Genomic DNA, 22,198 nt, shown 5'->3' on the forward strand with positions numbered 1-22,198 from the left:
GAAAGGGAGTCTCCCTGAGCTCTGCTCAGTACTTCTCAACTTTACCAGTGTTTCTTCAGAATTGGAATGTCTTCAAAGTCCCTCTTTAGAGATTGTGACTCTTGTGGAAAGCTTAGGCTTTTTAAAGAAGATCCCCACAAGAAGTGTATATATTGTCTATACCCTGAACATGAGGTGAAAGACTGTAAAATTTGCAGGACTTTTCCACAGAAGACCCTCACAGACAGGGATGGTCGTTTGCTGCTGTTGTTGCAGAAACTGAAAGAAAACGAGGATGCTCTTTCTGAGGTAGGAAGTGTGGCTTCTATTTCCTCTGTGTCATCAAGAAAGAGAAAGACTGAGGAAAAGAGTTCTTCTCCTGGGGCTAAGATGCAGAAAAAAGTCAAGGTCTCTGACCTGCCTTCTTCTTCTTCTTCTTCAAAGAAAAAGGTTTCTGCACCTTCTACTTCTGGATTAAAATCGCCCCTGAGAAAGTCTGCTAAGCCTGTGTCATCTAAAGGACACTCAGACAAAAAATCACCTCAGAATCAAACCTCGACGACGGACTCATCGTCGACGACGGCTCCGTCGACAGGTCCTGTCTACAGTATTGCATCTACGTCAACGGTTACTTTCTCGTCTCCAAAGCCATAAATGATAATGAGGTCGGCGTCTTTTTCGCCGACGAGGGTGTTTGTGTCGATAAGACCCATCTCGTCGACGACCATCCAACCATCGAGCGTCGACGTTCCTTCGTCGTAGACGACGAAGATAATTCTGTCGACGAGCTCATCGTCGACGAAGCTAAGCCCGTCGACGAAGATTTCTCCGTCGACGAAGACAACCTTGCCGTCGACGAAAAGTTCATCGTCGTCGAAGACGGCACCGTCGACGAAGAATCCTCCGTCGACGACAGATGTACCATCGTCGACGACTTCATCCTCGACAAGAACTTCATCATCGTCGAGAGCATCGTCGACGAAAACAACAGCGTCACTGATGGCTCCGTCGACGACACAGGTCTAACCTCCGTTGACGATACCGTCGACGATGGGCCCGTCGACGCCACTTTTATCATTGTGTACAGATATACAGGTGTGGTCTGCTACGTCGCATACTGCTTATGATGCTTCTCAGTCGTCAGGAGCGTCACTACTACAAAGAAGAAGCTCTACATTGCAGCCTCTTTCTCCATTGAAGTTACCTGACCAGTTACTATATTCAGATGAGGAAGGAGATCAAGACTTTTCTGATGATGATGGCAATTTCAGAGTAGCCAGAAGTCCTTCAGAATTGTTCATCAAGACGCAAGAGGATGATCAGGAGGACGATCAGTTTGTTGCAGCACAAAGGGGTCAAACATCTACACCAATACCTACGGCACAAATGCCAGTAGATCTTATTAATAATTTACAATATATGCTGAGTGATTATTACCGCAGGTTTCCTCCATCAGAGTCTGCAGAATCACGTCCGGCGACTCCAATGACGCAAGAACATGTCTCAATTTCTACAATACCTAGACAGTCGTCACTGACGCCAATACCTGAGGCTCACACTACTGACCCTCCATCTCCAGCTCAATCCCAGCATACGTATCAGACAGTTGATGATGATGATGATGATGATGAGCGAGAGGAAGGGGAAGTTGATGAAGAATCAGAAATGCCGGAGTGGGATAATTATCAGACACAGACCCCATCACCAACTGCTCCTCACACAGCGGATTCACCACCTGTTGACATTGGAGGTTTTCACCTGGTCATGGATAGAGCGACAAAAAGATTTAAGATCGCTATGGAAGTTGCACAGCAAGACTGTTTTTTATATGATTTTAAAGATCAACCACACAAACAAGTAAGAACAATCCCAATAATTGACTTTATTTGGAAAGAAGGCATAAAGATCATGTCTACGCCAAATTCTTTACCTGCAGTCATGCCACGGCTGGAGAAAAAATACAGGGCACCCAAGACATCCCCTGCATGCCTTGTTGGACAGGCAAAGATCGAATCTGTAGTTGTGCAGGCGGCACAAAATAGATCTAAAATTCCAGCCTCTCAGGTCAATGCTCCACCGGACAAGGATGGAAGGCGCCTTGACTCTATTGGAAAAAAGGTGTCCACAATGGCTGCGACTACTGTCAGGACAGCAAATTCGCAAGCAATTTTGGCGAGATACGAAAGACAGATGTGGGCAGACATATCTCCATTTTTGGAAAAGTTGCCAGAGTCAGAGAGATCGGAAGCAATGAAAGTGCTTCATGAGGGTGAGTGCGTCTCGGCAGAAATGATCGACGCAGCAGTGGATGTCGCGTCCACAGGTTTTAGACAGCTAGCAGGAGCAGCTGTGCTAAGGAGGCAAGGCTGGCTGAAGTCAACTACTTTCAGACTGGAAGTCCAAGCAAAGATCATGGACATGCCCTATGATGGGGAGTATCTTTTTGGGCAACATGTGGACGAAGCCCTGCAGGCCATTAAAAAAGATACAGACACAGCGAAATCCCTGGGAACGCTACAGTTTCGTAGATCGTCCTTTCGTGGCGCCAGAGGACGGGGGATCCTATTCGAATAGAGGCGGATTTTCCCAGCAACGCTCTTACCAGTCCTCACAGAGTAATCAGCGATAACAGCCGTATAGGCAGCAAACTTATGGACAACGAGGCAACTATTCACAAGGCAAAAGAAGATCTTCCTACCGGGGGAAAGATTCTGCTAAGAGACAATGAGAACAGTCACCTGTCACCACCTCTGACAAATATACCATCAAGAGTTGGAGGAAGAATATCCCATTTCTCATTCAATTGGTCAAAGATTACAACAGACAAGTGGGTTCGGGATGTTGTAACCAGAGGTCACGCCTTGGAGTTTATCAAAGTTCCTCCAAATTCACCTCCAAAAGGTCCCCCACCAGCTCGCATCAAGGAGCTTCTTTCCCAAATCAATATTATGATTCGGCAAGGCGCAATCGAGATTGTTCCACAGTTACAGATAGGAAGAGGCTTCTACTCAAGGTTCTTCCTCATTCTGAAAAAGACAGGGGAATGGCGTCCCATCCTCGATCTGCGCGCCCTCAACAAATATCTCAAAAAGATATCTTTTCGAATGATAACGCTCCAAGAAATCCTTCAGCTTCTGTCCCAAAACGACCATATGGCTTCCCTGGACCTTCAGGATGCCTATTTTCATGTACCGATTCTCCCCAGGCACAGAAAATTTCTAAGATTCAGAGTGGCTGGCAGGGATTTTCATTTCAAAGTTCTCCCGTTTGGACTTCGGTCAGCGCCTCGTGTATTCACAAAGATGTTGGCACCAGTAGCGGCGCATCTTCGTTTAAAAAGCATCCAGATTTTTCCATATCTGGACGACTGCCTTATAAAGGCCAGTTCTTTGAAGACAGCTACTATGCATGTCCAGAAATGTCTCTCACTATTTCAAAACCTGGGATTAACAGTCAATTTAAAAAAATCACACCTTGTTCCATCACGGAGAATATCATTTCTAGGAGCGACATTAGACACTCAGCTCACCTAAGCCTTTGTCTCAAAAGAAAGACAGTACAAGATTTGGAAGATGGCCCTCGACTTGCAGAAAAGAGAGTACGTTTCAGTAAGGACTTACAAGTCTTTCCTAGGGATGCTATCATCTTGCATCCCTCTCATACCCAATTGTCGTCTGCTCATGCGTCCTTTTCAAGAAGAGCTCAGTCTTCAATGGATTCAAGTGACAGGGTCATTCGAAGACAAGATCCGCATAACTGGCCGAATGCTAGACGCTCTTGCATGGTGGACACAGACAGGCAATTTGAAAAGAGGACGTTCTTTTCTAACCGAAATTCCAGCTTACACCATCACCACAGATGCGTCTCTGGAAGGTTGGGGAGCGCATCTGGAGGGAATGACAGCCAAGGGCAAATGGAGCAAAGAACAAAAGAGATGGCATATCAACCTTTTGGAGTTGAGAGCAATCTTCCTGGCTTTAAAATCTTTTCAAACAGTGATTCACGGATCAACGGTACTTGTCAGAACAGACAATACAACGAGTATGTATTACCTGAACAAGCAGGGGGGCACAAGATCAGCCCTTCTCTCACAGGAAGCCCAGGAAATATGGAGTTGGGCTTTACATCAAGGGATCAATCTGTCAGCAATACACGTTCCAGGATTGTCCAATGTGCTCGCCGACTCACTCAGCAGGGCGACAACAACAAATCACGAGTGGGAACTTCATCAGGCCACTCTCAACAGAATTTTTCAGGAGTGGGGTCAACCCGAGTTGGACCTGTTTGCGACGAGGCAGAACCGCAAATGCCCACACTTCGCAAGCAGGTTTCCTCACAAGGAGTCTTGCAGAGAAGCACTCTCGATGAGCTGGTACCAAATATTTGCCTACGCTTTTCCACCGATCCCTCTAATTCCCAGTCATTTGGAAGATGAAACAACAACCTTGCTGTCTGATCCTCATCGCACCCAGATGGCCTCGCCAGTATTGGTTTACAGAGCTCCTACTTCTATCAGAGTGCAAACCCATACAATTGCGGACTCTGCCGAATCTTCTAACAATGCAGGAGGGTCAAATCTGTCATCCGGACCCAGCCTCCTTGAAGTTAGCAGCTTGGCTCCTCAACACGTCGAATTTGCTCATTTAATTATCCCAGAGGATTGTAAAGAGGTCTTAGCCAATGCCCGAGCACCTGCGACTATAAAGACTTACCAGTTAAAATGGAAAAGGTTTTGTAATTGGTGTCGCGAGGCTCATTTGCATCCACTTCAAGCGAGACCAGAACAGATTTTACCGTTCTTTCTCCAATTGGCTAAGTCTGGTTTGGCCCACTCCACACTGAAGGTGTTCTTAGCGGCCATTTCCAGATTCCGGCAAGATGGGTCTAATTCTCTGTACTCCTCTAGGATAATACAGCAATTCTTTAAAGGTCTGTTCCGTATGTTCCCGCCTGTTCGGCATCCACCTCCATCATGGTACTTGAATGTAGTACTTCCTCAGCTCATGCGTCATCCTTTTGAGCCCATTCATAAGGTGGATCTGAAATTCCTTTCTTGGAAGGTGGCACTTCTGTTGGCTTTAACGTCAGCGAGAAGAGTCAGTGACATTCAAGCTTTCACCATCAAAGCCCCTTATATGCAGTTTACTTCTAATTCAGTAGTGCTTCGCACAAATCCAAGATACATACCAAAAGTCCCATCTGACTTTCACCTTAATGAACCAGTGTGTTTAAAGACATTCTTTCCTAATCCACAAACGACATCAGAAAGATCTTTGCATTCTGTGGATATCAAGAGATGCCTCAAATTTTACCTTCAGAGAACGGCTACATTGCGTAAGACAGATCAGCTTTTTGTAGCATATGGCAAAATGTGACAAGGACACGCAGTAACCAAACAGACTATAGCTCGTTGGGTGTCTTCAGCAATTGGTTTGTGCCATCAGCAAGCAGGAAAACCACTACAATCCTTGCCTAGAGCGCATTCTACAAGAGCGGTCTCGTCATCAGCGACCCTCTTTGCTGGAGTGCCCCTGCACCACATATGCAGAGCGGCAACTTGGTCCAGCATGCATACTTTCAGCAAGCACTACTGCCTGGAGAGCAGCAGCGATGCAGCTACTTCGGTGGGAAGAGCAGTGTTGCGCAATCTTTTTAAATAAGGTGAGCCTCTGTTTTTCCCTCCTCCTCTATGCTTTCTTAGACGCCTATGTTATGTTTATATATTATTGTACCATTGACATATGCATGATAATACAAGATAGCGTCTAAGAGCAAAGGAATGTTGTACTGCTATTTACTCTGATTCAGGCATGTGAATCTATGAAAGACACCCCATAATACTGGAGAAGAACAATAGTTACTTACCTGTAATCTGTGGTTCTCCAGTATTGGTGTCTTTCATAGATTCACATGCAACCCGCCCACCTCCCCTCAGAGGCTTTTAGGCTATTTTGGTTTACCTACACTCCTTGCGAAAAAATCTGAGAGCCTGAGTCTCTGGGGAGAACATTCTGGTGGGTGCTAGCGCCTGATTGGCTTTAGTTTGGACTATACAAAATGACTGGGATAGTCATAGATGTGGAAGTTTTTTCTACTGTAGCATTGGCTACTTTACTTCCTGGTTTGTTTATATTGGTATTTACTACATATTTATGGCATATTATTGCTTTTTTATGTACCGTGGGACTCCCACTCCGACGACGGGGAATGATTCAGGCATGTGAATCTATGAAAGACACCAATACTGGAGAACCACAGATTACAGGTAAGTAACTATTGTTCGTCCTGGCAACGCCATCTATGGCCCTGCTGTCGCGAACCAGCATCAAAATTCTGCATCCTACCCTAGCATTAATGAACTTGTTAGCATGATTCCAGAACAAACTGAGTTTCAGTGCCTAGATCCATCAGAGAAATTCAGGATATTTTTGTAAGCAAGAGCTTCGCCCACAAATAACACATAGAGAGCAAATAGAAAAGTTCTTCATTTGTTCGAATGACCATATGGTTTATTCATGAACAGTCTTGCTGGACGAGATCCTCCCATATTGATTGAAATGGTGCAGTCGGGCCTCAGTTATATTGCAGCTCTTTTTCAGCAAAAACTTCGCTATGCATTAATAGACTGATCAAGGAGTTCATTAAATGATTCTAATGAGTTTTTCATCCTGAGGCATCCTCCAGTCTCACTGCAACTAAATACGATCCTATCATAACTAATGCGAAACTTCCTTGAGCCCATCCATAAAGCAGGCAGAAAGTATGCACCCTGGAAGGTCGCTCTTCTGCTTGCATTAAAATCTGCAAGACGAGTTAGTGAAATACAGGCTTCCCCAAATATAGAATGGTTTCTCCGAGTCTACAAAGGCCTGGCCACATTACGAATGAACCCTAGTTTTATCCCCAAGGTACGTACTGACATCACCCTAATAGCCAGTGATATTTAAGACCTTTTTCCAGAATCCCTCCAATGCAGTCAAAATAGCATTTCACATTTTGAGGGTCAGAAGATGTCTCCAATTCTTTATAATTACGTAGATACAAGGACATTTGTAAATCTAAACAGGTATTGGTAGCATTGGGAAATCTTTAAAATGACACCCCTTCTCAAGGCAAGGTACAGTCCACTATGTTGAAGTGGCATTATTATTTTCTCATTCCAAAGAAGTAGACTCTACTACTGACAACTCTGAAGGAATAACACCTGAATATGAGAAGAATTATGCACAGTGTCTGTTCTTGGAAGTTACTAACCATCACAGTTTCTTCATCTCTTCTAACAGTTATAATATGAGAAACCACGAACCAACTCTACATAAATAGCTTGTATCTACAGAAAGTGCTTATCTCATATTTTCTTTCTTTAACCAGAATGTGATCAGGATGTACCTTTAAGGCATTTAACTTTCTCTTTTGTTAGAATATGATTTAACTGAGCCTCGGTCCTTCTCCAAAAATCGTTCATCATTAGCATGGCTACTCTCCACTTGTGTGGTCTGATATAATCCAGAGAATCTATTGACCTGGATCATGGTTTGTATTCCACTCAATTTAAATATACCTGCAGTTAAACAAATTTAATTTTTCTTCGAGGGTTACAGCCGCTGCTCTGGCCTTGTATTACCAATTTATCTAAATCCTTGTCAACTTTCAGGGCAGCATATAGAATTCTTAAAGATGTACTGCCATTTTTATCTCTGTTCATAATCTCTGCGAAAGACTACATTTTTGTTTTGTTTTTGATTAATAAAAATGGTTTAAAACTACGTTGTTTTCAAATATATTTTATGACTGTGCTTGGTTAAATGGCTTGATTTAAAGCGTTAGAAAATACTGTCCCATAGAGACATAGTTTCATTATTTGTATCATTTTTTTTAGTAATGACAGAATATAATATGAAAACTACTACAGGGATCGAAGTACACAGAGTGTGCACAGAGGAAATGTATTGTTTATACTATCAGACCAACACCCATCATGGAGAACTAGGGTTACAAGTACAAACATGTTCGTGCTCCTGTATCTTTTTTTCAGTAGAATCACATAGTGAGGTATAATTGTGGACAGGCACACTTGGGAAGGATACATGAATAGGCTACTTATCTGTTGCCAATACTACTATTATATATGTACCAAACGGGAATAATTCAAAAGTGAACGTGAAAACTGTTGACACTGAAAAACTGCTCTCACATTTAACTTACCTTGTCTTTTTCGACCAAAGCTCGTCTTTTCGAGAAAGCAAATCTTGGAGGATCTTAAAACAACTACAAACCATATATACCCTCAATTATAACCAGGACCAGTGGAATAATGTGGCAGGGGAATAACTAATTATGTGGAAGGGTTGACTAAATTATGTGGCATGAAACAGCAAATTATGAGACATAGTGCAGCGATTCTTTGATAGCATTACTTGATTATTTTGTAATTTTTACTCATGGTAATACTGTCTGGGCAAAAATTACACCTCATTAATACCAGTTTAACAATCAAATATAGAAATGAGCACCTGAAGGGGCCTTGCACTGGGAGTGAACGTGCTTCCACGTCTCCAGACTGTTGATCTGTTTGAGCTAGAAACATTTTTTTTGTTAAAATATGCAGATTATGCTGCAAATGATTGATTGTGTGGCAAACGTGGGAAATCGATTTTTATGTTAAAAAAAAAAAACCAGCAGCCTCCGAATCGTGTAATTCCAGTGGTCCTGGTTATAACTGATAAAACGTAAGCAAGCACACTCTTCAGGATGAGTTTGTACAGAATATATGAAGTGACCTCACCGTACTTATCCTAGATATTGGGAAACTATTTTCATGCAGCCTGAGGCCGCCTAGTGTTCCTTACTTAATATATGCTATTCTGGACGGGAAGTTGTAAAATGGTATGACTCCTTCTGACCAATTGCTCACATGAATTAGAGGGGATGATAATAGAATGCAGTGGTGAATATTCCTAAATCAGCACAAGCTTTCAGACACATTACTGACATGAGCAGTTGGGTTACCATCAGTGCTTTAACATTGTCATAGATTAAAATAGACTGGAGAGCTAGCAGAGCCTAAATAGACAACTTTCTCTGATGTTAGGTGCATTTAATGGTACATTTATGTGTCACTATACTGCCCTTCTGACTTGGTATATGGGTACAAGGATCGGTATTGGAGTGGCTCACCATGGATAGATAGCACCTTTCACATACATTCTAGGACGGTAGGATGACAGCTAGTAGGTGCAGAGAAGGAGCAAGAGTGCATCCCATATAAGTGTGCATCAGGTGGGAGAGTCTCAGAAATATCCAGTACAGAAGGAACTATGTTGCAGTCATTTCCCTGAACACTTGTACTTGGGTGTAGCCTGTCCTGTTAGACCAGGCTTTATGAAAATGGTACAATTAGAGCCCCCTTTTCTCGCTCGCACATCCTCTTGGGGCTACTGATTTTCCAGTAATTGATAGTTACAATGGCAGTGTGAAATAAATCTCAGGATTACACATTCGACTCCGAACATCCCCGAAAATGGGGAATTACTGGCGAGTTGTGATTCTCAGTCTAGTTTCAGGGTGTAATTCTGCTTAGTGTTTTGTCAGCTGGTGAAGAGTCCTGGTGAAACACTCCCTAACTGCGATGAAATACTGAGCAGGCATGTACATCTCAGTTACCAGCACCATCAAGATAAATGGACAGTTGTAAGAGGGTTTTAGGGAACTGGATAAGTATGCCCCTTTCAGATTGAATAGTCTTGCAGTATATGGAGTTTAAGCTCATTCATAGTGTAATTGTCTATGTGGACTGTGAGTGGATTTGTGAGAAAAGTAATAGTGTAATTATCTTTGTAGCATATGAGAAAAGTATAAGGGGACTAGACCAGTGCTTTAGATCTGTCACTGAACCATGTACTGTGCAAACAGCATCAAATGGTGAATGTTGTGGATGCATAGTGAGCTCTGAACTTTTGTTTGTTTTTAATACCATGCCTACTAACAAGTATACTTTTTTCTTTGACAGATGACTACATTGCTATTGGTGCAGACTGTGAACATATTGCAGCCCAGATTGAAGATTATATCCTTTTGAGTCCCTCTGTGTTTTCAGACCTTTAGGGAGTTTGGTTCAGCAAATGGACTCCAGACTAGAATCATGTGTACTATGTAACTACCAGTGTTGTGATGATGACTGACTTGCTATTTGAGTATCTGACTTGAAAAATTACTTTCCTTGTTGCTGCTAACTCGGCTATGACTGGACTGTTCCCATGAGGCACAAGGTTAGACTGATTTGCATGAACTGGGGTGGTGGAGTGAGCTAAAGAATAATGATGGATTAAACCCAGATCAGTTGACTGGGGGTGAGTGTTTGATTTGCTCCAACGCTCCGTCCATCATCCCCTTTGGTATCGCTTTGCTCGCCCTAAGTTGGCACGGTATGCCCAGACGTGGGTCCCTTGCTCACTTTGCCACTGGATTCAAGCTAGCCGGGCTGATGACGGCTGATTAGCTAGAAACCGGTCCCAGGATGCTTGTTTCCGGCCCAGGGAAGACATGGCTTGGCAGTTCGGGCTGGACTGTTCACATGATGCACAGGGTCAGACTGATTTGCATATGGCCATGTCTGAACTGGGGTGGTGGAGTGAGCTAAAGAATGATGATGGATTAAACCCAGATCACTTGACTGGGGGTGAGTGTTTGATTTGCTCCAACGCTCCGTCCATCATCCCCTTTGGTATCTCCTAACTCGGCTATGAAGGCATACAGGTCTAGCATACCCTGTATTAACTTCCTTAGTGCCAGACTACTCTCACAATGCACCTAAGGTTTACCCTGAATTTCATTTAAACTAAACTGTGTTATTACTAGCTCACCTCAAGCATTCAACCAAGTTAAAAGATCCACCTTTACACAAGACTTAAAGAAAGCTCTGACTTGATATATTGAGAGTAGTGATGGGTGAAATGTCTTCAGAACGTTTTTCCAAGGTGAAATTCACTATTTGTAAACATTGCCTGCCGAGCGAGATCTTTGTCCAGAATTCACTTTGCAGATGGATTCCAAGAAAGGATTCATTTGGAATGCAAAGAGATACATGAACATTTATGCCAAATAATTTTCAGAGATGTTGCATTCATTTAATAGTCAATTACTATGGACTTCCAAATAATCCCGATGAATTTGGGCATTGTAGGGAATGTGACAAAGAATTTGGCATAAAGTTCCGTGTCTCATCCTGTCTCCTTCATCACAACACTTGTCTCCATTGTGAGATTCAAACAAATTACTCTCCTAGTTTGTGCAAATACAGATGTTTTTGCAGCTGTATTGAAAAAGGCTTTAAAAGACGTTAGGAATAGAGGTCTGTGTTTATAATTGTAATTGCACGGCCTCTGATAAGGGCTGGCAGAGGTATCTACAGACAGAAAACCACAAGACTGCAGACGCATTTTGCTTGCAGTTCCCTTTTTAGGTTTCGGCTGCAAAAAAGCTGCGCAAGCAGCTTTTGCGCAGGAGAAATCTATTGAGTTACAGTATGTGGCTCTGGAACCCGCCCTCTGTTTCATTGGCTAGCTCCATAAATGGAGGCTAGCCATTGGAACAGAGAGGCGTCTGTCATGGCCGGACCAGATTCGGGGGGCGTTCCCGAGAATTTTTGGCTTTTGGCTACGTCATGCTACGTCAGCCAAAAGCCGGGAACGCCCCCGAATCTGGTCCGGCCGGGCCGTGCTTGCTGCTGTCCTGCCTTCCTCCGTGTCCCTCCTCCCGCCGTCCCCCCTCCCCCCCTCGCTGTCCTGTGCACGTTTCCCGCCTCCCTCCCGCCGTCCGTATCCTCTCCCGCCCCCCTCGTCCTCTCCAGCCCCCCTCCCGCCGTTCGTGTCCTCTCCCGCCCCCCTCCCGCCATTCGTGTCCTCTCCCGCCCCCCTCCCGCCGTCCGTGTCCTCTCCCGCCCCCCTCCCGCCGTTCGTGTCCTCTCCCGCCCCCCTCCCGCCGTTCGTGTCCTCTTTCACCCCCCCCTGTCCTCGTAGGTGCTGGGGGAGTGCATCCCCAACGTGCCGGCCGACACCAAGCTCTCCAAGATCAAGACGCTGCGCCTGGCCACCAGCTACATCGCCTACCTCATGGACCTGCTGGCCAAGGACGAGCAGAGCGAGGCCGAGGCCTTCCGCGCCGACCTCAAGCGGCCCGACGGCAAGGAGGACAAGCGCAAGAAGGAGCTGGTGAGTGCGGGAGCGAGGGGGGCAGTGGGGCCTGGGCACTGCTCCGGAGTATAGGCTAGGGCTGGACTGGCTGCACCAAGAGTAAGGATGAGAGGGGTAAATATGGCCCCGGGGGGGCAGAGCAGGCCCGGGCTCTGTCAGCAACAAGAAGACAAGCGCAAGAAGGAGCTGGGGAGTGCGGGAGGCGAGGGGCCGGGCCTGGTCCAGAGTATAGTCTAGGGCTGGACTGGCTGCACCAAGAGTAAGGATGAGAGGGGTAGGGCCCCGGGGGCAGAGCAGGCCCGGGCTCTGTCAGCCAGAGCCAGGAAAACAGGGTTGTGGACGAGTTCTCGAGGGGAGTCAGTGAGAGAGATCCTGAGTGTACGTGGGGGGGTGGTGGGGGGGGGGGGTGGTCCAGTGGATCCAGAGGATCCAGAGAGACCCGGGATGGGAGAGCCGGAGAGTCCAGAGTTGTCTGTGCTTTCAAGGTTGGGAGGGGTGGGATTCATTCCTGAATCCACTGGCTGCAATTGAGAAGGGGGGGTATGGGGGGGGGTATCGCGGGATACACAGCGTAAAACACAAAGGCTGATAGTGAGGGTGGGGCACTTGCGGCCAGTCTACTGGGGTGTTGGGGTCGCGTGTGTCAGTGTCGGGCCCCTCTCACAGGCCCCTGCCTTGAACTCAATGTGCGGGGGAAGCAGTAGCAGTGTGGCCGGCCAAAACAAGACCTTCGTCCTCTTTAAGAGGGGCCCCTTCCCTCACAATATTTTCGCCCACCTTCTGATACGCTTCGTGTGAATTCATAAGCGTCCCCTGCTGCGCACTGCCAGAGCCTTAGGTCATGGTGTGGGAGCACCACTCTGGTTATAGCGCCCAGAAGTGATCGTATTTCAGCAGAGCCTTCTTTGGGCTGGATGCGAAACGCAGCAATTGATTGAAAATTTTATTAAATGCGCATTACATACAACTCTTTATAGTGGCCATGCGTGCCTTTACGGAAACAGATTTGGTTTGGTAATTTTTTTATTTGTCTGATCAGGGGTCAAATTATCTGTCTCTATCTCTCTCTCAGTATCACTATATTACATTATCTTTGTATGTGTGCGTGTACACACATGTAAGTGTGTATATGTGTGCGAGTATGTGTCTGTGCATATATATATATACGTTCGTGTATCTATTTATTTATTATATTTTGACACGCAGAGAATGGTATTTTATTTATTAATGTACTTATATACATAAATATAATTAATAAAATGTTCTCTGCCTGTCAAAATATAATAAATAAATAGATACACGCACATATATATAAGCACACACACATATACACACTTACGTGGATGTACACGCACACATACAAAGATAATGTAATGCAATAATCCTGCGTGCAGACAACGTGGATGCATTCGTCAGTATTGGGTGACCCTGTGAACGGCTCCCCCGGCGCCCCTCAGGCCGGTAGATGCCCCCCAGAGCCCTGGACCACTGTCTCTCCTCAGTGTTCGGAACCGTCCGGTTTATTTATGTGCAATGTCCACAGAACCCCTGAGCACAGACTAGAGGCCTGGTGAGGATAGACGGGGGTCCCGGCCCTGCGATGCCCACCGGGAGCACAGACAGAGGGCGCACCCCGAGGCCAGCGAGGGGCCTCTCTGGCCGGCCTGCACCCGCGCGGTCCAGGGGCTCCCGGCTGCGGCTGTGAGTGAAGCAGCCCCCTCCCCCCCCCCCGGGACACAAACATTGATGGATCAATAGAGCAGCCGGCGACGGACCCGCTGAGCAGTGTTCCCATTGGTATTGCTGTTCTCCAGTTGTGTTTTTTTGTCCTCGGTGTTGTGATGTTCTAGTCTTGAAGGCGATTTATTTGTGTGCACTTCCGTCTTAAAATGTGGAGTTTAATTAATATTTGATGGTGTAAACGTTGTAAATGTTCAATAAACCACTGTGTGTTTTTACAGAGGGTGTTTTGCTTATGTGCTTGGGAAGAGTTGTAGATAACCTGGAGGAGGGCTGCAGGATAGCGCCCGGCAGACTCTCACACACTGCTCCCACGGCCCAGATGTTTGGTGTCAAACAGGGCTTCATTTCACAAGTAGCCTTGTCGAAATGTAGCCACCTGGGTTCCGAAAATCCATGTGGTTGCTGTTGGCCTGTAAAGTAGGTTATTATAGCGCAAACATTCTTGGCTTTGAGGGCTGTCATTTTTTTGAAAAATAGGAAAATCCAAGATTATATAAATTATAAAGCTGGACGCTTAGCCATGGAGAGTACACATGTCTGATGGTGCTGAGTGGCTGTATTTTGTGTCCATTAATAAACCGCGCATACTAGTTTGTGGAAAGGTGACCCCAGTTTTCAAGCCCCGGAATTGAACTCTGCTTTACCCCTGCAGTTCTTGGCCTCCTCGACGCCTGCTCGTGTCCAGCATTACCTCAGATGTCCGAGGCGGGAGAGGCGCGCGGATCAGCTGTGCATTGTTTTGCTAATGAGACCTTCACTTAGGTACATGGAACCAGGGCTGCAGTCTTTGTTGAGGCTCCTTGCAAACAGGGTTATTAATGCTTCCGTGACGCAGAACCCTAAATCACTTGGCCCCTGAAGTCATACTTGCTGCAGCCCGGGGCCTTCCCTTAGCAAAGTGTTACACCGGCAAGATGGTGGGCAGGAAGCTGCCATGCAGGCCGACAGACACGTAGATAATGCGAGAGGCAACCGGCAGAGGGGCAGAGAAAGAGACAGAAAGACTGTGGCCAGTCTGAGTGCATAGATTGGGGGCACATGGGCAGATCGAATACCCTGCGACACAGCATGTATACTGACAGTGAGGTGTGCTCTGTGTGTATCGAGGTGTGGGGTTGTGTGCACTGTGAGTATGCATAGTGTGGGGTTGTGTGCACAGTGTGTATACGGGGTGTGGGGGTTCAGTGCACTGTGAGTATGCAGGGTGTGGGGTTGTGTGCACTGTGTGTATGCAGAGTGTGGGGTTATGTGCACTGTGTGTTTGCAGGGTGTGGGGTTCAGTGCACTGTGAGTATGCGGGGTGTGGGATTCTGTGCACTGTGTATGTGGAGTGTGGGGTTGTGTGCACTGTGTGTATGCCAGTGTGGCGTTTGTGTGCACAGTGTGTATGCGGGTGGTGGGGTTCAGTGCACCGTGAGTATGCAGGGTGTGGGGTTGTGTGCACTGTGTGTGTGGGGTGTGGCGTTCGTGTGCACTGTGAGTATGCGGGATATTGGTGTGGGCGATGTACTCTTTCAAATAACTTCGCCAGCACTGTGGCTGTATTTTGTGCGACGTTTGCATTGTTTTTGAGCATAGAGTGTTGTGACTGCACATTGTTTTGTATTTCTAAATTTTAAATGAATGATTACAGGGAAGAGAAAATGAAATGCAAATAATATGTAACAGACGTAACCTGTATTCATACCCATCGGCACTGAAGTACAATGAGTCAAAATCACCACACACCTAAGAAGGGCCCCATATATTATCAAACCGAAGTAAATTGTCATTTGGTTTATATGACATTTTTTCTCAAAATGAGCCACATCATATAAATCTGCAAGCCAGGAATTAAGCACTGGTATAACATTAGTTCTCCAAAAACATAAAATATTAATTTTAGCTGGACCTAGTGCGTTGGAGAGCCTTTTGAAGGTATTAATAAAGATATGTGGTATTTCAGAAGTATTGTGTAAGAGCGAGCTTTGTTTTGTGAGAGTGAAGTTAAGAAAATAATGTACCTTCAAATAGTCTTCAATCTAGATTCAAAATGTACGAATACCAGGACACGTCGGGGTTGGTTAAAAACCAAGTTTAAGGAATATGGAATACGCACCTGCCAGTCTGCGATCGTACAAATCTTATGCTCAGTAGATCCACAATTCATTTGCAGAGCAGTCAAATTTATTGCCAATTTTGAGAAAAACCGAAGATCACTGGCAAAGACTTGAAACAGCAACATGTTTACTTTTTTTTTTTTTTTTTTAAAACCTTTATTTATGAAATGCACAGTACACAGCGCCTGCCTACAACCCCTCGGGGCCGGCCGCTATGACATAAAACGAAAGGATAAAAAGAAAAAAAGGGGACAGTACGCCGTTAAAGCAATCTCTGAGCATACATTATCGTGTGGAAATTAGAACCATACCAAAAGGATAGACAAGGTTTAATTTTATGATTTTGTCGAAGAAAAACAACAACACACAAACACATGGTATGATACTGGCAAGGGTCATAGGAGGGGGGGAAAAGGGGAGGAGGAATAAGTATATAGAGGAACGCATCTGGCAAGGGGGGGCGAACATGAAGGAGAAAGAACACAGGAGATATGGAAAACAGAAAACGGAACGTCGATCATGGGGAGGAGGGGAGAGGAGTCTCGTAGTCAAGTGGAGGGGAGCAAATATCTCCGCGGTACGAATTCCACTGAGCCCAGACCCTGGACCATTTCTTGGAACGCCCCCGTGCCTCATACACCGTTTTCTCTCGAAACATGCACCAGTCCATGTTCTCCTTCCAGGCACTGAGCAGCGGTGGTCTGGCGGAGCCCCAGAGCTGAGCTATATCCCTCTTCGCAACCATGTTGCCCAGAGTGACCCAAAACATCTGAGCAGCATTACAGTCCGAAGGCTCCCACACATTAAGCAGGCAACGTCGTGCTTCAGGAAGGAGAGGGACTCCAGTAACACGTCCCATAACATCATGCACTCTAGACCAGAAGGCCGAGACCATTGGGCATTCCCAAAGAACATGGAGGAAAGTACCATCCATACCGCACCCACGCCTACATCGTCCATCCGTTACTAATCCCATTCGCACCAGACGCATACCAGTCACATACACACGGTGGAGGATCTTCAGCTGGACAAAGCGAAGTCGAGCCGGAATAGCCACCTCTTTCGGGGAGGACACAGTGGATTGCCAGTCCTCATCATCAAGTTCAAGCCCGTCAGCTGTCCAAGAAGCACGAAGTTTCTCCAGCTGGTCAGCTCTGTTGTTAATGAGCTTCTTATATATTAAGGAAATCGTGCTATCGGGGACGGGGCCGTCTAGGATACGGTCCTCCAATGGGGAGGATTGCGGAATATCAGTACCGGGGGGAAAGACAGAGGACAAGGCATGTCGAATCTGCATATATCTAAAGTGCTCCTTGTCATCAAGCCGGTATTCCAGTTTCAGGACTGCAAAGGACTTCACAGCACCCCGTGCCCAAAGATCCTCCACCTTACTTATTCCAATCATGTCCCACTTATCAAACCCTTTCGTCTTCCAAAGGTTGCCCAATCGATCCGAATCATACAGTGGTGTCATACGCGTCAGCTTGCCACCCCAGCCCGTACCACAGTTGCATCCCTCCAGGCCCGCACTGCACACTTCGTAGGACCCGTAAGGAGACGGATTGGTGACTTCGAGTACAAAGCCCTATTAAAGTTGCCACCGGGCAATAAAAATGTATCCAGGGCAAAGGCGGGAGCGGGTTCCGATGAGTACGTTGCATGATTAATAGCGCTCAGGTGCGCGGCCCAATAATAGCGTCTAATATCTGGCAGAGCAATACCACCATCGTACCAGGAAAGGGTGAGCTTGGACAACGCAATACGGGCACGACCATCCCAAATTAGTTGTCGCTGCAAACTCTCGACCTCTCGAAAATAGCGAGCAGGAACTGTGTCAAAGAAATTCTGTAAAGCGTAGAGAAATCGGGGGAGCGACATCATTTTAAAAAGGGCCGCTCGGCCCAATGGGGATAAGGGCAATTCACGCCACCGTCTCACATCTTGTTTGAGCCGGCGGAGCGGAGCGTAAAGATTTCGCTCATAGCGGACAGAAGGAACCGTAGAGACATGGATCCCCAAATACTTGAAGCCGTCTGCAGCCACCAAAATCGGGAACCTGCGAGGCAAAGGCGGTAGAACCCCGGCTATGACATAAACACAGGACTTGGTCCAGTTGATGACTAATCCAGAGTTCTTACCGAAGGATGTAATAACGTCGAAGAGGACGTTCAAGGACTTTTGAGGGGAAGTGAAATAAAGAAGGATATCATCGGCATACAAGGAGACGCGATCCTCTAGATCTGGCGACCACCGGATCCCTTTAATCGAGGGTTCCCACCGGAGCCACGCCGCAAGGGGTTCAAGCGCCAGAGCGAATAAGAGCGGGGAAAGCGGACAGCCCTGACGGGTGCCGCGGCCTAGCGGGAAGGGGTCAGAGCATCTACCATTTACCACAACCTGAGCCAGTGGTTGTTCATAGAGGAGCTTGACCCAGGCAATAAAGTTAGGACCAAAGCCAAACTTGGAGAGGGCGGCCCATAGATAGGGCCATTCAATGGTGTCGAAAGCCATAGTAGCGTCCAGAGAGGCCACCACCGCAGTCTCTGTGAGAGTTGCAGCTCTCGCGAGAACACCATGAAGCCTACGCAGGTTAAGGGCCGTGTTTCTGTGCGGTATGAAACCGGATTGATCCGGATGGATCAAGTCACAAATCACCTTCAACAACCGATTGGCCAGAACCTTGGCAAGGATTTTAGGTTCCGCGTTTAGCAAGGAAATGGGGCAGTAAGAGGTGCAGCGATCACGAGGCTTGCCATCCTTATAAATGACCACTATAGTAGCTAGGCGCTGCTCGAGTGGAAGGATTCCAGCCTCGGACGCATCAAGAAACATGTTGCGCAGATGGGCGGCCATCTTGTCCGGGCAAAGTTTGTAAAGTTCGATGGGCAGACCATTCGGGCCCATCGCCTTGCCTGAGCGTAAAGATCGGATAGCAAGGGCAATCTCATCCACCGTAAAGGGAGCCTCCAGAGCAAGGCCCTCTTCTTCCGAGACAGAAGGAAGAGCTATATCACGCAACAACAGCCTGGAATCAGCCTCATCACGATCACTGATCGGGGTATGAACCTTCCGGAAGTGATAAACAAAGCAATCGACAATCTCTCCGGGGTCAGACACACTCACACCAGATTCGCGAACAATAACAGGCACCACACGACTCGCTCTGTCAGCTTTATCCAGCCATGCCAGGAGTTTGCTGGCCTTGTCACCCACATCGTACAGCCGGCCCAATTGATTCGCCCGCATCAACCTAGCAGCATCAGTAACACAAGCCCTGTAATCTGCCTGTTTCAGTTCCAAAGTATGTAGCAGCGCAGGCGTGTCGTCTCCACCCAGCTCACTTTCAAGCGCAGTGATTTCAGTCTCAAGGGCCAGAACGGCCTCCCTCTTAGTCTTCCGCTCAGCAGCAATGAGAGATAGTGCAGATCCCCGAATAAGTTTTAAAGGCCTCCCAGAGAACCATAGTGGAGGTGACCGAACCCACATTTTCATCAAAGTAACAGTCAATAGCCTTCACCATATCTGAGCGGAGCCGGGGGTTTCGGAAGTGCCAGGGGGGAACAGGGGGAACTCTATTACCAAGCAGGCCACCCACAGAAATCCTAATCATCAAGGGGGAATGGTCCGAGATGCCCCGGGGTAGATGACGAACCTCCCGGACCAGGGATAAGGTAGAAGCCAACATGAAGAAATAATCTATACGAGATAGGCTGCCATGTGCACCAGAGTGGAAGGTATATTGCGTCAGGGCAGGGTGTAGCGAACGCCAAACATCCACCAGACCAAAAGTCTCAGCCATCTCATAGAGCCACATTTGGGATTGCGGTAAAACTCTAGGGGGCAGCCGATCACATTTGCCAGACATAACAGAGTTAAAGTCTCCGCCCATGATCAGCAGACCATCAGGGAGACCAAGAAGAATCTTGCCAAGATCGGCATAGGTGGTAGCCTGTAGCCCCGGGGGAATATACACAACCACTAAGACAATTGGCTTACCCTCCCACCTCCCGGAGACAGCAGCATACCGCCCCCGATCGTCCAGGATAACATCATCAATCGCAAGGGCAAGGGAGGATTTCACCATTATACCCACTCCCCGGGACCCGGAGGTGAAACCAGCGTGGGCGACCAGTCGATAGCCCCGGCGATCAAGAGCCTTACAGGCATTGCCGATCAAGTGCGTCTCTTGAAGGAACACAACATCAGGGGCATGGCGCCTAAGAAACTGTAACACAATGCCTCGTTTAATTCTGTCACCCAGACCATTGACGTTCCAAGAAAGAACCTGCATCTCACCCCCCCCATCCCAGAAAAAGTGACCAGATCCAACCCCCCCCCCCCCCCCACAACCCCAAATCCAGAATATTTGCAATCAGTGACATACCATGAAAAAGGGAAAATAACAAAAAACATGAAACACAACCAAGTCCCCGAAAACCACTCCCCAACCAAGAACCTGTTACAACGCCCCCCACCCTGCACCCCTGCTGACTAAAAAGCCACCCCAAACTGCAGTGTGCCTGTCGCCCCATCTGATCTAAACAAAGAACCCCCCGAGGAGGAAGGGAGAAATCACCCGCACCCGCACCACCACGGGTATGATCATAAAGCATACAGTAAAGTTTACTCTGTAGAGTTCTTAGTCTCAAATCGGACCTCTGGAGGCCCGCGTTACTCCTGGGCCGTTGCACCACCTTCCGCGCCACCAGGGCCTCCGCTCTCAGTGTCATCTTTCGGCAACGAATCCAACCAGTCACTAGCACGGTCCGGCTGATCAAAAAAATAGGCTCGTTCTCTGAACTCAATCCGCAAGCGAGCTGGAAACAACATGGCGTATTTCAGTCCCAGATCTCTCAGACGACGCTTCACTCCGAGGAACCCAGATCGTTGCCGTTGCACTTGGGGGGTGAAATCAGGATAGATAGAGACAGAGTTATTATCGTACTTCAACGGGCCGTGTTTACGAGCGGCCTGTAGGATAGCGTCTCTGTCCCGATAGTGAAACAGTCTAGCGATGATAGGCCTCGGCGGGCCTCCTGGCTTCACCTGACCTCCTGGGAAGCGATAGGCGCGCTCTACGGCAAAGAACTTGCTGAGTCCTGCAGGAGCGAGTTTAGCGACGATAAGTTCCTCGACCAGTAAATCGGTCGAGGCAGCACCATCGTTTTCCGGCACTCCGACCAAGCGTATGTTGTTCCGCCTGGCCCTATTATCGTAGTCTTCCATGCGTTTAAGCAAGAGGTCGTGTGAGGAACGCAGATTCCCTATCTCGGATTGCGCCTCCGCCATGTCCGTCACCAAACTCGATGCTTTCAAGTCCAATGCTTTCACCCTCTCGTTAGTCTTGGCCAGGTCGGCTCGAATAAGAGTAACATCCACCGCCACCGTGTCTATCTTGGACACGATGGCTTCGTATTGCTGACTCATATCGGCCTTGAGTCCAGAAATGGCGGCCAAGAGGTCTTGAAGAGACACTTCAGAGGAAGACGACATGTCGGTCCTCGGGTCTTCCAAGCCAACACTGGTAACACCGGGGGAGCCTCTCGGCTGGGTGTAGCGCTCGATCATATTGGTCTGGATCGACCCCCCCGAGTAACAGTCTTCCTGCGCTTCTCGGCCTCAGGTTTTGACGCCATGTTGCCTTCAGCGCTGGCCGGAGACACCCAAGTGCGGCAGGACGGTGACAAGTCCCAAGACTCAAAAGTGTAGTTTCACGAGAGGATGCCACGGGCCTCCTTGCCAGCCCAAAGTAGGAAGGTGTTCACCGTGAGAGTGGCAGGCCAAGACAAAGTAGGAGGTCCCAAGGAGTCAGAGACGAGAGGGCCGGAAACCGAAAGTGAAAGTGGCACACCACCGGTGGGCCAGATGCCAGGCAGCCGTTGTTGTTGCATTACAGTTCGGCCATAATAGGCAGTTGAGACCCCGGCTGCGTCTGGGGTTAGGCCAGAAAGTTGGAGACAATAGAAAAATGGTCCCCGAGGTCCGATTTCGACCAAAAAAGGATCGAAAGCATCAGTGAGAGTAGCACTCCAAAAGCCCGTCGATGTGACCAGGATATCTGCAGGATAGATAAAGAAGGGCGGCGCGGGTCTTGGGAGCTCTCTGCTCCTCCCCCAACATGTTTACTTTTAAACTTGAAAGACATTCTCATTTTAATAACTTTTTAAACTTCCACACAGCGGTGTT

The 22,198-nt window shown here is 47.4% G+C and overlaps 1 protein-coding gene across 1 annotated transcript in view; it reads left to right on the plus strand.

The window, feature by feature from the left end:
• The window catches only part of TCEA2 (transcription elongation factor A2), a 367,215-nt gene that overhangs the window by 218,277 nt on the left and 126,740 nt on the right, over window positions 1–22,198 (plus strand). Inside the window, exon 6 of the mRNA XM_086932791.1 lies at window positions 9,989–10,045. Within this exon, the coding sequence (XP_086788917.1) occupies window positions 9,989–10,045 (57 nt within the window). The remainder of the gene's footprint in view (window positions 1–9,988; window positions 10,046–22,198) is intronic.

The sequence above is a fragment of the Lissotriton vulgaris genome, chromosome 7 (assembly GCF_964263255.1).
Source record: "Lissotriton vulgaris chromosome 7, aLisVul1.2, whole genome shotgun sequence".
Classification (NCBI taxonomy): domain Eukaryota; kingdom Metazoa; phylum Chordata; class Amphibia; order Caudata; family Salamandridae; genus Lissotriton; species Lissotriton vulgaris.